At 56.9% G+C, this 15725-nt stretch overlaps 1 protein-coding gene across 1 annotated transcript in view; it reads left to right on the top strand.

Annotated features, from left to right (window-relative positions):
- The first annotated feature begins 704 nt into the window (after positions 1-704).
- TNFRSF1B (TNF receptor superfamily member 1B) overlaps positions 705-15725 on the top strand; it is a 36006-nt gene continuing 20985 nt past the window's right edge. Inside the window, exon 1 of the mRNA XM_022598263.2 lies at positions 705-842. Coding sequence (XP_022453971.2) covers positions 765-842 — 78 coding nt within the window. The 5' untranslated portion in view covers positions 705-764. The remainder of the gene's footprint in view (positions 843-15725) is intronic.

The following is a 15725-nucleotide window of genomic DNA, read 5'->3' as shown; positions in this document are numbered from 1 at the left end:
GAGGAGGGCATGAGGAATGTTTAAGGATAAATGAGCAAATGAATAACAGTAATTACAGCTAATATGTATACAGAACTTATTAAGTTACTTATATACTTACTTTGTAAGTTTACATACATATATAATATATACTATAGTATGTGTGTTATATAACTTTCAATCTTCAGTCTACCTCTGTGAGGTTAATGCAGAGATGCAGACCCAGGTGGTCTGGCTCTAAAGTCAGATAAAGTCTAATGAGGGAATAATTTAGAATGCCCGTGAGCTAGCGTCAGTTGTGTGGGATGTTTCACCAAATTCGTGCCCCACCGCCAAGGGAGTGGGGAGCCTGCAGGAGGTGGGAGGGGTAGGTGGACGCAAGGCAGGTCGAGAGAGAAAACTTCGGGGCAGCCGCAAGCCTGGTGGGAGCCCAACCCCAATGCGGATCTCCTGCCCCCTCTCCCATCCCACCAGCCCCGCAGGGAAGGGTGACTCGAAGGGGAGGGGACCTTAGAAGGAGGCTGGAGGGTCTCAGAGGGCTGGGAGTGGCTGGCGCTGGAGGTATGGACCCAGCGCTAGGCTGGCAGAGCTGGGGTGAGAGGGGGGGTTGGGGGCGGGGCGGCCGGCTGTGTGGGGCGGGGAGGAGGTGTGTCCACGCCCCGCCCCGCCCCCCCCGCCTCTCTTTGGCCGCGCGCCGGCTTTCGCTTTCAGTCAGAGGCGCCAGAGGCAGCGGAGCGGGAGCGGTGGCGCGAGGGCGCAAGGGGCCCGCCGAGCCGCCCGCACCCATGGTGCCCACCGCCTTCTGGGCCGCGCTGGCCGTCGGACTGCAGCTCTGGGCCGCAGGGCGCGCCGTGCCCACCCAGGTAGGTGACTCGCGCGACCCTGTCTGGGGCGGGGTGGGGCGCCATGCCATCCACCCCAGGCTGGCGCGCGTCCCCCGCCCCGGGGCGTCCGGGGCGCCGTGACAGGGGTGCGGGGCTCGGAGCGACGGAGGCGCCGCACCCGCCACACCGGATCAGATGCACGCCGCCGGCGACCCTCTGGGGACCCCGGGTTTGGCACACGTGCGCCCGGGGCCGGAACTCTGGCCACCGCGACCCGGAGTCGCACCTCGGTCCCTCCGCCGTCGGTGGCCGGCCAGCGGGCCCTGAGCAGATCCCAGCCAGACTGTGAAACCCAACTCCCGTTATCCCTGCGACCCCTGGCCTCTCCGGGGTGACTTGGGGGTGGGGGTAGGCAGTGATCTGTACTGGGGCTCTGTCCCCACTACAGATGCCCGGCACCTTCTTCAGAAGACTTCCTCCCTTCTGAGCTACGGTTTTCCTCTTTCTTAGAAATACTGGGGCTGCGTGTGTAAAAGAACAGGGCCAGGTGTGCAGTAGCACCTAATAAGGGCACAGTCAGACTGTGGACTGCCTTCCATGCCCTTTGCCCAGACCCCTTCCCCAGGACCCACCTGGAGTGTCCAGTGGCCACTTCAGAGCCTGCCGTCTGTGGACTCTGGGGTGATAGGGAGAGAGACAGTGCCCTCAGGTTCCCCTGGGCTGACCTCCCCAAGGATCTGTGCCTGAGCTCTGGGCGACAGGGGTGAGGGAGGACTTCTGGGCTGGTTATCAAGACAAACATGATGTCTAAGGGGCTCCAGGAAAATGGAGAGAGCAGAGACCCCAGAGCTGTTATTCAGCGCTAACTGCACCCACCACAATAGCAAGGGAGAGAGAGTGTACAGAGGATTCTTCCACCTTTGCCTCTTGAGGCTGTCTCCATGGTCTGGTAAGACAGAAGAGCCCCATTTTGGACTTACCTGGTGGCTCAGTGGTTAAGAATCCGCCTGCCAATGCAGGGGACACGGGTTCGAGCCCTGGTCCGGGAAGATCCCACATGCTGCGGAGCAACTAAGCCCGTGCGCCACAACTACTAAGTCTGCGCGTCTGGAGCCTGTGCTCCACAACAAGGGAAGCCACCGCAATGATAAGCCCGCAACAAAGAGTAGTCCCCGCTCATCACAACTAGAGAAAGACTGCGTGCAGCAACGAAGACCCAACGCAGCCAAAAACAAACAAACAAAAAAATTAATTAATTGATTAATTTAAAAAAAAGAATAGCCCCATTTTGCAGAGAAGGAAAACTGAGGCTCAGCAAACTCCTTGTGTTTCATGGGAGGGCATGGGGGGGCTCTCTTTCTTCCAAAGGGACGCCTCTTCCTTTCCCCTCTTGGCTGGGAGGAGGTGTGCCTCATCCTTTCCTCACGATCTTACCCTGATGGATGGGTGTGTGCTGACCCATCTGGATATCTTGACCAGGGAGGAAGATGGGAGGTGGCATTGACTCATGTGAGGTGACTCACTGGCTAAGGCTAAAGACACCTTTAGAGTTCAGTTCTCAAGGGCAGAGGATGGAGGTGGTCAGACCAGAATTGACGCATTCACAGTTGGTGCCAGGGTGGGACCTGGGGGCGCTGCCCCAGAGGTTGTTCTGTAAACAGAGGAGGTCAGGAGAGTCCCAGGTCTGAGACTTGAGTGTGGATGCTGGTGGCTCTGGTCCCCAGCCTGACTGCAGTGTGCCAAGACTAGAGGCATCACTGTGCCTCAGCGAACCTGGGGACATACGAGCCCCTGGGGGGAGGAGGCACAGGGCTTCTCTGCAGGACAGCAGCTCCTAGTCTTGGAGTTGCTTGAGGGGTTCTCCTGAGTCTCTCACTTCCCTCCCGTGTGCCCAGCTCCTGTATCAGCTCAGGTTCCCTCCTCTGGGACTGTCTTCACAGCCTTTTAGCTGGTCCCCTGGCCCCTGCCCCCTCTCCCACTAATCCTCCTTGGTGGCATCACTGGAGTGGCCCTCCTCAAATTGGAGTGCCTCTCTCCCTGCCTGGGAAGCAAAAGGCTCCCAGTGGCCAAGGCAGAAACTCCCCCAGGTGTCTCAGGCCAGAGCGAGTGAGGTCTCCGGGTGTTTCCTGCCACCTCTCTGCATCGTACCCTATACCCTACGAAACACAGCCATTGTGTATCTTCGTACTCCATGCTGTCTCTCTCCGTGGTGCACCCTTTCCCCCATCCTTAAGGGTCTTTTGCACGTTTCCCCCCACCCCCCACGCCAAAGCCTTTCCTCACTCTCCCAGTTGGATTTTTTTAAAAATTTTTTTATTTTCTATTTTATTTATTTTTTTGGCTGCATTGGGTCTTCGTTGCTGCGCGTGGGCTTTCTCTAGTTGCGGCGAGCTGGGACTACTCTTCACTGCGGTGCGTGGGCTTCTCATTGCGGTGGCTTCTCTTGTTGCAGAGCACGGGCTCTAGGCGCGCGGGCTTCAGTAGTTGTGGCACATGAGCTTGGTAGTTGTGGCTCTCGGGCCCTAGGGCACAGGCTTAGTAGTTGTGGCACACGGGCTTAGTTCCTCCGAGGCATGTGGGATCTTCCCGGGCCAGGGCTCGAACCCGTGTCCCCTGCATTGGCAGGCGGATTCTTAACCTCTGTGCCACCAGGAGAGTCCTTCCCAGTTGGATTTGATCCTCTGCTCTTTGAACTCCCAGCCCTTCATCCCTCTCTAGGACAGACTACATTCTGCTTTTTAATCTGGTTGTGTTTTATCCACCTCAATAGATGGAAAGTTCCTTGAGGGCAGGTACTGGGGGGGTCTTCCTCCTTATTATTAGCACCACAATAGCACCTGTTGTTTGAATGCCTACTAAGTACCAGGCAGCATGCTTAGGATTTAACTACAGAATCTTGCTGAAACCTTCCTTATAGCAACTCTTAAAAGGTGGCGTTCCCATTTAGAGATGTGGAAGCTTGAGGCTCAGAGAGGTTATGGTATTTCCCAGGATTATAGAACTGGAGGGTAGTGGGTGGGGAGGTTCGAATGCAGGTCTGCCTGATTCCAAAGCTCTTCTTACTCTACCCTCCCCATGCCTGTATCCCCCGTCTGCCCCCACCCGGGTCCCTGGCACACAGTGGATACTCAGTTGTGTCAGATGTAATAAATCAAGTTGTAGAAAGAGCCCCAGGGAGACCTGAGCTGCTGCAGGCGTGGCAGAATCACTTTGCCTGCAGGGTTTTTGCCTCCTTTAAAAGCTGTATTTGCTGGCTGGTGTGGAATGCATCATTCATTCATCTCGTCATCCATTCATTCAGCAAACAAACGCCAGTACAGCTGGCAGGATAGGTGAGCATTTGGTGCCATCTAATGGGGATGGGCAGGGCTCTAGCTGTCTGGCTTTCTGTTGTTGCTGGGAGGGGGCTGAGGGGATCTCTACCTGCTGGGTTGGCCTGAGGCTGAGGGGCCTCAATACCTAGGGGCCTGGGGCCAGCTCGAGTTAGGGGAGAGGTTGGGGACTCCTAGCTTGGCCTGGGGACATTAGCCTTTGGTGGAGATGGGTGATCCAGGGTACCTGCTGTCCTGGGATGTCTCTTTGTCCGCTGTCTAATATGCCAGAGGGGAACCTGTTTGCTGACTGAGGATGTGACCCTCACTGTGGTCCTGGGTTTGGCCCAGTGGCTCCTGGAGGAGTAGCCAAGAAGGTTGGAGGGGGAGAGTTTTGATGCCATCTGTGGGGTGTTTGTGTGTGTGTTTCATTCAGCTCTACACATCAACTTAGTTCTCAGGTTTATGCCATGTGGGCTGCTTTTCCGTTGCTCAGACATGCCACACACACCCCTGCCTCAGGGCCTTTGCACTTGCTTCCCCTTTACCTTGAATGCTCCTCCCACTGATATCCTCAGGTCTCCTTCCTGCACTTTCTTTTGCTGAAATGAATTCTTCTCAGGAATGCCTTCTCTGGCCATCCTACCTATAAAAGCTCCCCACCAGGTACTCTCACTCCCCTGACCTGCTTTGTTTTCCTCTGTAACACTCATGGCCTATTATATTTCTTTCACTTGCGTTGTGTGTTTCTACTAGAGTGTTAAGCATGGTGAGGGCAGGGACTTGCTCACTTGTTCATAGCCTAGAAGAGGATTTCTTGTTCTCAGTTCTCTTGGCATTCGGGCCATATGGTGCTGTGGGAGTTGTCCTGTGAGTTGTAGGATGTTTAGCAGCATCCCTGGCCTCAACCCACTAGATGCCAGCAGCACTTGTCCTTCATTTGTGACAGTTAAAAGCGTCTCCAGATGCTGCAAAATGTCCCCTGGGGGGAGTTGCCTCAGTTGAGAACCATTGGCTTAGAACGGTGCCTGGCATGTAGCGGGGCTAAAAAATATTGAATTAATGTCCGAAAATATTCATCTGACCTTCATAATGACCCTGCTTTATGGACGAGACAGAAGAGTTTGGAAAGCCAGTGGTGGCAGGGCTGGGCTCCAGTTCGTCTCACTCTTTCTGGGATATTTCTCTGGGTTCTTCCTCTGCTGTGTTGAGTCTGCTGAGGCTAGCGGTGCTCTCCCCAAAGTGCTCACCCGCCCACCTCCCCCTCCTGGCTCGTGACAGGGCCACCCACTGGCAGTGACTCAAAAGCCCAGGAAGCATGTGACTTGCCCAGAAGCAGGCAGCAAGGGAAGCCAGGGGTTACGGTGGAGAGAAGGGTGCTACCAAGGGAAACAGAAACAAAGTGGAGTTGCTGTGGCTCCCGCTTCTGGACATCCCGCCAGGCCCCAGGGAAGCAATATTGATGACTTAGAAGAAACGTGTGGCCTCAGAACTGGACAGACCTTGGCTCACTTCTTACTTTGCTGTTTATAGACTGTGTGACCTTGACAAGTCTTTCCATCTCTGGGAGCCTGCCTCTGTGTTCCCATCTGTAAAATAGAAATGATCCTTCACCTCACTGGCTGGTTGTCAGGATTAAAAGTGCTTTATATGCTATGCAGCCCATTGGTGGCTATTTGAGCATCTGTGGCTTCGCAGGGCCTGGGAGTCACCGTGGAGGCGGATTCCCTGTCTCTGAGCCACAGGGCTCTGAGGTAGGGGTGGCAGACCTCCATTTGCCCAGAGCTCCTGCCCAGCATCCCTGAGGACAGTTTCCCTCCTGCCCGCCTTCTCCTGGTTATGCTTCCTGATCCAGAGCCCGCGTCCTAGGGCCTCTCACACCACCTACCCAACTGCCTGGCCTTAGGAGCCTGGCATGTGGCACAGGCTGCGGGGTCAGGAAATCCTCCCCTCCCGCTCCCAACTCCTTTCAGTGAGTGACAGGTGCTGGATCTCATTTGAGGGTGAGCAAGGGGCACATGTGGCATAGAATAGAGGAGTCTCATGACCTCTCTGTGAAGGGGATGCAGAAGGCCTCGACTTTCCCACCTGCAAGATGGGCATGGGCTGATTCCAGGCTGTCTTTAAAATCTCTTCCATCTCTGACCTCCGTGATCCAGAAGGTTGTATTTACCTGTAACCCTGAAAAGGGGAAGCTTTATGAAGGCTCTTCTGAGGTCATGCTGTCCATCCCCCAGCCTCCAAGTGATTTCCGAGACAGCAGGACCCTGAGGAAGGAGCACTGGCCTGGGGCCCGAGAGACCAGAGTTCCCATCTGTACACTGTGGTCACCAGCTCACTGTGTGACCTCGCTCGGGTTACTTAACCTCTCTGGGCCTAAGCACACCTATCTATAAAACCTAACAGCACTGATCCTAACACTCCCTTGGAATGTTGGGGAAGTATCAGTGTTGCCTGTGCTTGATGGAGGCCACAGACTGGGGGGCGAGGGGGATCTAAGAGTTTTCCCAGGAAGGAGAGTCCACCACTCCCCACCATTAATATCTTTGATTCCCAGTCTCCCTTCTTGCTGACCTCAGTCCCACTTGTTTTAGCTGGAAGGATTTCCTTGACTCAGGCCGCAGTAGCATCAAGAATCCCTGGCTGCTGGTCAGCTTGCATCCGAGACAAGACGCACACCCCTCAGGCAGAACAGGCTTCACGCGTTTCCCACCTCCCCGCCCCTTACTACCTGATTAGCCCCTCTTAAAGTTCAGAAGCCAGACCCTTTGGGGCACCACGGGAAAGTCCGCGCTGTGGGCATCACTGCGGGGCCCGCCGCCTGGGATCCCACAGGTTCGGGGAAGCCTTGAGTGCGGGGTGGGGTGTGGGGTTCCTTGAAGAAGGCTTTGTCACCTGTGATGGACTCACAGCTGTCCCCCTGGTTCTGAGTCCCAGGGCTTTGGGTGTTTGTGCCCCTCCGCTGAGATGCTGACTGTGGGGCTGGGACTCTGGGGCCCACGGTCATTTTCCATCGTGTCGTGTCATGAGGTCACAGGTGGTGGTGACATCACTGTGGTTTGGGACACTCGAGGTGCGAGCCCAGGAAGAGAAAGTGTCTGTTCACCGATGGGGGTTTGAAGGAGTCGATTTCCATCTGCCCCAGGTGTGAGCAATGCTGGGGGGAGTTGGGGGGCGGGGCAGCTGTGCAGGAGAGTCCAGACTCCAGCTGTGGTCTGTCTCTGCCCTGGTGGCCTGTTGACTGTGACACACCGCCCTAGCTCTCAGCCTCTACTTCCTCTTTGCAGAAGAGGAGAGGTCGGAACAGGCTGCATCTCAGGCGTCACCTGCGGAGGTTGAGGATCGCAGGACTATCCATTTTGTTACTAGAACAAGACCTGTTAGCGGCTCACACGGCTGCAGAGCCCCCCTCCCAGGCCCCGGGCCGGCCAGCCGCCCTCCCGTTCTTGGTAACAGATACTGAGTGGGCACGCGTGGGGACAGCTGGCAGTGCGGGGTGACGTCGAGGGACACGGCTGGATCCCTTTGGCCAGCAAACCACTACTCTGCCCCCAGCTTCAGAGCTGGGACCCCGGGTTGATTCAGTGCTTTGGCTGGAGGAAATCCCCAGGGGCTTTTGTTTTCCTCTGCTGTCCAGACAGGGGCCCACCTGTCTGTTTCCACCTGAGCCTGGCCCTGCAGGGGGTGTAGCTGATTTGGCCACATATTCGGGGAACTGAGAGGGCCTGAGGGTGAGAGCCGCACGGGGAGGGATTTGGGGCAGGGGGCTCTGGATGGGCATCTGCCGGACTGTCCGTGGAGAGCCTTCTCCAGTGCCATTCAGGAGAGATGCCGGAGGCTGTGGAAGGGACCGGAGCGTGGGGCTGGGAGTGGGGGTCCTGGGCCCAGCCCTGGCTCAGCCTCCAGCTCGGGAGGGCTTGGCCAGTTCCCTTCTCCTCTCTGACCCCCAGCTGGCCCAGCTGGAAGTGGAGATCAGCAGAGACCTGGCCCAGCCTGAGTGTTAGACAAAGGGGAGGGGGAAGGGGATAGAGAGGGTGAGTGACTTTGGGCAGGAGGTGGCCTGCAGCTCCGGCCTCTGTGGGTCTCCAGCGCAAGGCCCAGGTCTGGACTTGACAGTGACTCTTAGGGAAGGGCTCCCAGCACTTGGCTTTAGTTACCGGGATGGCCGCCAGCATCCTGGGCACCCCTCCGTGTCCTCCCTCCTGCTGACCCAGAGCCCCGCTTCTGTCTGCCACGCGCAGAGGTTCAGCTTGTTCCTGGTGAGCCTGTCACCTCCTGCTCCGCGTTCACAAGCCCCCAGTTCTGCTCCTTCCTGTCCTGTCCTCCTAGCTCTCTCAAGCCTCTCCCCCACCACCCCATGGCCTCACTCGCTTCCTGGCCTTGCCCCTTGGTCACCCCCCTCATCTTTTGACACCTTCCTGACTCTGTCCCCCACATGCCTCTTCCCGCAGTGACCACACAAGGATCTTTTTAAAAGCTGAGCCCTGGAGGGTGGTCAGGATTGGGCTGAGTGGATGCCAGGAGTAGGGATAGCAGGGGATAGTAGCTAGGCCATCCTAACTGGAGCAACAGGCCTGTTAGGGGTGGCGATGGCACTTGAGGCTGTAGGCTGTTTAGGACCAGTTTCTGGAAGTAGTAAAAAATTTTAAAATTAAATTAAAACATTGTAGCAACTGTAACTTTTTTTTTTTTTAAGTAGTTATGTATTCAGTATTTTATTTATTTATTTTTGGCTGTGTTGGGTCTTCGTTTCTGTGTGAGGGCTTTCTCTAGTTGCAGCGAGCGGGGGCCACTCTTCATCGCGGCGCGCGGGCCTCTCACTGTCGCGGCCTCTCTTGTTGCGGAGCACAGGCTCCAGACGCACAGGCTCAGTAGTTGTGGCTCACGGGCCCAGCTGCTCTGCGGCATGTGGTATCTTCCCAGACCAGGGCTCGAACCCATGTCCCCTGCATTGGCAGGCAGATTCTCAACGACTGTGCCACCAGGAAAGCCCACTACTGTAATTTGTGGAGCGTTTACTAAGCACTTTACATGTGTTATCTCATTTAATCCTCACAACAGTCCCATGAGGTATATACTTTTATCAGTTCCATTCTGCAGATGAGAAGACTGAGGTTTTTAAGCCTCATTTATTTAAAAAAAAAAAAAAAGCAAAACTCCTTTGATGCTGCCCTCCAATAGAGGGGAGTCTGGATTCAAAGCCAGGCATCTTTTTTCCAGTGACTATGCTTTCGGCTACCACACTCACTTCGTATCAGGAGTTGAGGCAACGGGGAGCCACTGATAGTTTTTGAGTGAGGGAGTGACCAGAGCAGAGGGTGTATTAGGAAGATCACCCAGGCTTCAGTGGGAAGGACAGATGAGGTGGAGAGAATGTTGCAATAGTTTAGGCGAGAGCTCTGGCTGAGAGGTTAGTAGCAGAACAGGAAGGAAGGATCAAAGGCTTCAGGGAGGTGGAGTTGGGCTTTGGGCTGGACCAATGACCTAGGGTGGAGACAGAGACACTCGGGAGAAAGGGGAGCCGTCCTTCTCCACCCCATCCTGCAACATGAGGTGCCTATGGCATCAGCCCTGTCCCTGCGACCTGACCGTGGACAGTGTCACCCTCGTGTATTCCTGGAGTTCTCGTGCTCAGCCCCAGGGCGAACCCGGCTTCGCTCACCCTGGCCGCTGCTGGGGTGGACATGAGGCTGGGCAGGGCTGGCCTTTGCATCTCAGGCATGAAATGTGATGAGCCCCCCATGGGCAGAGGGTCAGGATCCCTGGGGGCCTGCCTGCCTCTGTTGCCAGGACCTTGGGACCTTCTCCCTGGGCTTTGGTTTTCCTCTCAGTGGTGAGGTGGGGATAAAAGGGCCCCCCTCTGTCACTTCCCTTTGGGGTCTGGGAGAGTGCAGCAAACCCTGAGCGAGGACTGACGTCCGGGGGTGCTTCGTGGGTGCCAGGCATGGGTCTAATGCATTACATGCCCCGAGTGCCTTCTGTCCTCAAGGCCACCTGGGAAGGGTGTACCATTATCATCCCCGTTTGATAGGAGAAGCAGTCGAGGCACAGAGGTTAAGCTTTGGGCTCAGGCTCTCAGCTCACCAGAGGCAGAGCCAAGATCCCACCCCAGACACAGCCCCTCCCGAGCTCCGCGCTTAAACTGCCACCCAGAAGCCAGGGTGCTTGCGGTGGCCACGAGGGGCTCTGCCATTCTGGGGACGCCACCCTCCCTCTCTATAAGCCTGTTTCCTGCCCAGTTCTCCTGCTAGCCCCAGCTCATCTCAACTAATTGGAAATGAAACCTTTTGCTTCTGTTAAACAATTCAGCATCTGTTAGGTACCCGCTGTGGGCTGGGCGCTGGGCTGGGTGTAGAGCCATGAGTAATAAAATCCCAACGACTAACGCTCAGCTCCTGCTGCCGCTGGGCATGGCGCACTCCACACGCCTTGGCCCAGTGAATCATAACAGCCCCATGAGGTGGGCACTGCTTTTGTCCCCGTTTCAGAGATGGCAGAACTGAGGCTGGTGAGTGGCAGAGCTGGGACCGAAAGCCAGGTGTCTGGTTCAGAGCTCACGCTCGAGGGTGCAGACGGGGAGACACAGGGAAGCAAATGATTCACCAAAAGGTGGTCCGTGAATTAGAGAGACACACCCGGGTTGTTGCTGGAGCCCTCAAGGGGGACCTCTGACCCCATCTGCGGGTCCGGAGAAGGTTTTCTTGAGATGATAGAGGAGAGGACTCTTGAAGGAAGCCAAAGAGTTAGCCCTGCAAGAGGGGAGGGCAGGATGTTTGGGCAGAGGTAGCAGCAGGAGGACACGTGAAGGAGGGTACCAGAGCCAGAGGGATGATGCAGGGTGAGGTGAAGACTGAGTGGGAGATGCTGGCAGGGCCCAGGCAGCGGCCCCCGGGCCCCAGGCTGAGGGCATTGAGCTCAGGACAGACTTGGTGTAGGAAGGTGGCTTCAGGTCTGTCTGGGAAGCCTGGGGACCAAGAGTGAGGAGGTTGTAGGTGGTGGCTGGGCCTGGGGTGTGTGTGTTGGGAGGGGACGGAAAGGGTTAGGGTGTTTTCTGCAGCTAGACCGAGGGTTCCTTGAGGGCAAGGACCACGCCCCGGTATCTTTGTACCCCGGTGCTTAGCACAAAGCCTGACCCCAAGAACCGGATACCAGCCCGGGCTTCCTGTCCTCCCCCAGCTCACTTCTAAAGCGACATCACAGGCAGCAGGCCGGGAGTGGGATGTGTCACCCTTGGCCGCCGCCTGTGATGTGGTCGGTCCTCCTGACGTAGATGCCGTTCCTCTCCGTGATGACAGATGAGCCTCCACTGCCTGGCTCTGGCGTCATCGCCGTGTCAGCTGCACCCCGAAGTCTGCGGGACTCCCGAGAACCCCCTAAGATTGAAGCCAAAATGGTTCTGCTGTCTCTCAGCATATGCCAGGGCCCCAGGGACCTGCCATGGAAATGATGTGGTTTCTCTATTGGTTGAAGCCAGTTTCCCTCCCTGGGTCCTTGGGCAGACGCCTCTGCTCTGCTCCATGGCTGCAGTGTCTGTCCCTGGCATCCTGGAGACCCTTTTGCCTGGGAGAGTCATTGAACCCGCCCACACCTTGCTCACTGTGTGTTCTCCGGGGAGTCACTCTCCCTCTCTGGGCCTCTCCTCTGTGAAATGAGGGAGCAAGAGAAGACCACGGGGTATAAGCCTGTCTGGGGACACTGAGGGAGATGCAGCTGGGACTAGTTCTGCCGCTTGCTGGCTACGTGGCCCCGGACATGGTATCGAATCTCCGGAAGCCTCTGTTTCTGCATCTCTAAAATGGGGTGATGCTGACCTCATTGTGTTGGTGCAGAGATAAAACAAGAGAATGCATGTGAGCATGCTCACTCAGCACTGTGCACACCGTAGGTGCTACTCCTGGGTCTGAACAGTCCCTGTCTCTCCCACTTTGTGAAAAGAGAAGTTTTGTGGGGCATGTGTACTCCTCAAGCCTGAAGCTTCCCCCCCGTGGCCTTCTTCCCACCACGTCCCCTTCCTGCTCTCACCCTGCCCAGGGGTGCTCCTGGGGAAGGCTGGGAGTGGGACCCCTTCCCAAGGGTACTGGCATCTAAGTGGGGGGCGGTGAGGGGGGTCTCCAGAAAATCAAAAAGCCCTGGAGACCCCCGCAGTGCTTCGTCAGTGCTGGCAGGAAGGGCAGAGGGCGCCACAGCTTTAGTGCTTTCAGATGACACTGTCTTGGTGGCGGCCACTTCCTCCTCCCTCCCCAGGCCCGTCTTTCTTTGCCTTCCCCTCTCGCAGTCTATTTATAAATAGGAGAAGGGACTGAGGGCCCCCACCTTGGGGTGCATGCAGGGTCTTGGTCGGGGAGCAGAGAGGCAGGAAGTCAGCTGGCGCGGGGTTGCCCAATTCCCCGAGAAGGTGCGCTGACTCCACAATCAGAGGGTCTTGCCTGGTGCCATGGCCCTGCTGCTCACTGGGCGGACCCCAGTGCAGTGCCCACCTTGCCCTAGTCTCCCTCCTCCAGCCCTGGCTGCTAGCTGTGGTTTCTGGTCCTCCAGGGTGAGAGTTGGGAGGAGTGGGAAAGAGAGGGAGTAGAGGGTGGGGAAAATTCATGCCACACCCACCAGGTAAGTCTGGTCCTGCTCTGGCTTTGCCCCCTGCTGGCCTCTGAGGCTCACCTTCTTTCAGGGACTCACAGCCACATCCCTGTCCCTTATCCTGGACACTGTGTCCTCTGGCCACTTAATGGACCCCTGGCTGCTGGGTTTTGGTCACTCACCCAGACTATTTAGGGGTCCCCTCACCCCTCCAGGTGTTCCGCTTGAGTAAAGTCCCTTGGAGACCACCCAAGGCCACTACCCTAGAAAGCCCACATCTGACCCGCAGGCATCCCCTCCTCCCTCTGCCTTAACGAGGCCCACTCCGCTGTCCCTGCAGCTGGCCTACTGCCATCTCCTGACCTTGGGCTTCTTGAGGACTGGGCCTGGGGTCAGCCTGAGGGTGACTCCATAACTCCAAGGGTCATGGGTCAGCTTCCCCAGACCTGCTCTTGAGGAGAGAGGGAAACCCCCTCCATTGCAAGGCCTGCATGGGCCACCTAGCGCCTCACCAAAACTGGGCCGCCTGCCCTCAGCGTCTTGTCCTTGCCGTGCCTGTTCTTAGCTGAAACTAAGGCAGAGAGAGCCCGGTTCTAATATTCCATCCGACACAAGGCCACATGTGTGTCAGGGCCTTTGCAGACCCTTAGAGCGCCCCCCCCCCGGGTCCCCTGGGAGTCTGGGAGAAGATGACAGACCCAAGTTAAGATCCCCTGCCCCCCGCCTTTGCGCCTACAATAACCCGAGGAGGAAGGAGGAGGCCGGGCAAGGTGTTATGTCACTATTTTACGGATGACAGTGTTGAGGCTCAGAGAGTAAGTGATGTTCCCAAGTCCCCTAGGACCAGCATATGTATCCAGATCTTCTGAACTGAGGCCAAAGCTCCTCCTGTGAGGCCAGGTGTCTGTATACGTGGGGGGATGGACATCTCCAGTACCCTCCTCCCAGGGGACACTTGCTCAGGCCATCCTCACCCTCGGAGAGCGTTTGAGGGGCAGAGCTGGGACAAGGAAGCCCCTCCCCACACCCACCCTCAGCCTTGCCTCACACCCCAGCCCCTACCTCCTAGGTCATTCAGTTTTTCCACCTCTCATGTGGGTGGGCCACCCACCCACCCCATCCTCCTGAGGTCTTGGGAGGGGGCTGAGCTTTTTGATGCCCATCCTTAAGAAGCCAGAGCTGGAAAGGGCTTAGAACCTCAACCAGGCTACACCACCATTTTACAGATGAGGAAGCTGAGGCACAGAGAAGCTAGTTACCACCCACAGTAGAAGAAGTGCCTGAGTGGGGGAGGGAGGACCTTTGGGGTGGGCCCAGGGCAGGGAGGGTTGAGATCCAGTCTTTCTGGGGCAGGGAAGGAACACAGAGCTGGAGGTGAGGGGACCCCTGAGGCTCAGTTTTCTCATCTGTGACTTGGGAATACCAATATTACCAACGTCACAGCACTGGAATGAGGAATCAGAGACTGTAACGCGTGTGAACAGCTCTGCACGATGCAAACTTCCAGGACAAGGTGCTGCTGTTCCTGTCTCCTAGCGCCCTCACCCTCTCCCTCACCTTCGCCCACCCTGGCCTAGCTGCCCTGGCCCCCTGGCTGTGCCTGGAACACGCGGAGCACATCCTCCCTGGGGCTTCTCGCCCCACCTTGCTTTTCCCTTTTCCTTAGCTCCTGCTACCACCTCCCATTTTCCACTGTGCGTGTCTGTGTCTCCCCAACTAGAGCCCAGCTTCCTGGGCAGGGACTTGCTTATGTTTGATGCTGAGTGCCCGGCACCTTCATGTTTGTTGAATGAATGAATGAACGTTTCCACCTTTGCCCCTGTCTTTCTCCACCACTAAATGAGAGGTCATCTGAGATCATCTCTAAGGTTCCTGCCAGCCCTGAGCTGCTGCACCTCAGTCCCACCGCCACTTCTGGGCCGTGTTTCCCGGTCATCGGCTCCCACGTGTCCCTCCAGCACTTGACACAGCTGCAGATCAGCTGGGCCAACACTCCCTGTTCACAGGCTCCTACCTTTGAGCCTTTGCTGACCCCACTCCTGCTTGCTGAGGAGCTGCCAGCTCCTGACAGGTCAAGGATCCCCGTGAAACAAGCAGTTCTGGCAAGGGCAGGGTCTCAGGTGCTGGATGTCCCTGCCTGCTGCAGGAGACGGGCTCTTCTGAGATTCCTGCGTGGTTACCTGGGAAACCAGGTCAGAGCTGAGGTCAGAGGATGTTGGCCTGAGGCTGAGAGAGGTCCCTTGCACTGGTGTGTGTGTGTGTGTGTGTGTGTGTGTGTGTGTGAGAGAGAGAGAGAGAGAGAGAGAGAGAGAGAGGAAGGGAGGGAGGGAGGGAGAGGGTGCGTGTGCCCGTGTGAACCAGCTCCCCAGGCTCCGCTCAGCGTGGAGGTGGATGAACGGGTGCTGGTGGCACGGTGGTGACTCAGGGCAGAGGGTGGATCCCAGGGGCTGGCCCCTTTAGCTGTCCTGAGGAGGGGAGCAAAGACTTCTCCAGTGGGACCAGAGCAAGAGTCACATCCCAACTCCACCTCTTCCCTCCCAGACCTCAGACAAATGACTTGATCTCCCTGAGCTGTGAAGTGGGCACGTGCCCACCTGCTCCTGGGGGGTAGGAGTGGGATATTATACAGTGCTTGCAGCCTGGCCTGTAGATAGTTGGTGCCTAATGAATATCCTGTGTGTTCCTTCCTCTCCGAAGGGCCAAAGCTGAGAACCTGGAAGAGTGCTGGAGGCCACATGGTGGGAGAGGGTGCTGAGTTTGGCAGGCGCTTGGGGTCCTGGGTCTGTGTCGAGGGCAAGGGAAGCTTGGGCCCACAAGAGAAGGGAGGCAGGATAGCGGTGTCAGGGGTGTGGCTCTTCTGGTGTAGCCTTGGGTGCATCGCTTCACCTCTCAACCATCTGTGAAATGTTGGTGAGGAGTCTATCCGATGGGGGGTCCAACACGTACTGTCACTCCTGGGATGTAGAGGAAATGGAGCTGCAGACTCCGATGTGAAGCAGCTCTGAGGCCTGTGGTGGATGAGCAATGGGCCCTGTTG

Source organism: Delphinapterus leucas, chromosome 1, assembly GCF_059928025.1.
Source record: "Delphinapterus leucas isolate spDelLeu-1000000601 "Yukka" chromosome 1, BTC_Dleu_Yukka2, whole genome shotgun sequence".
In the NCBI taxonomy this organism is placed as follows: domain Eukaryota; kingdom Metazoa; phylum Chordata; class Mammalia; order Artiodactyla; family Monodontidae; genus Delphinapterus; species Delphinapterus leucas.
Note: the sequence above shows the minus strand (reverse complement) of the source record. Positions and strands in the feature narration are given on the sequence as shown.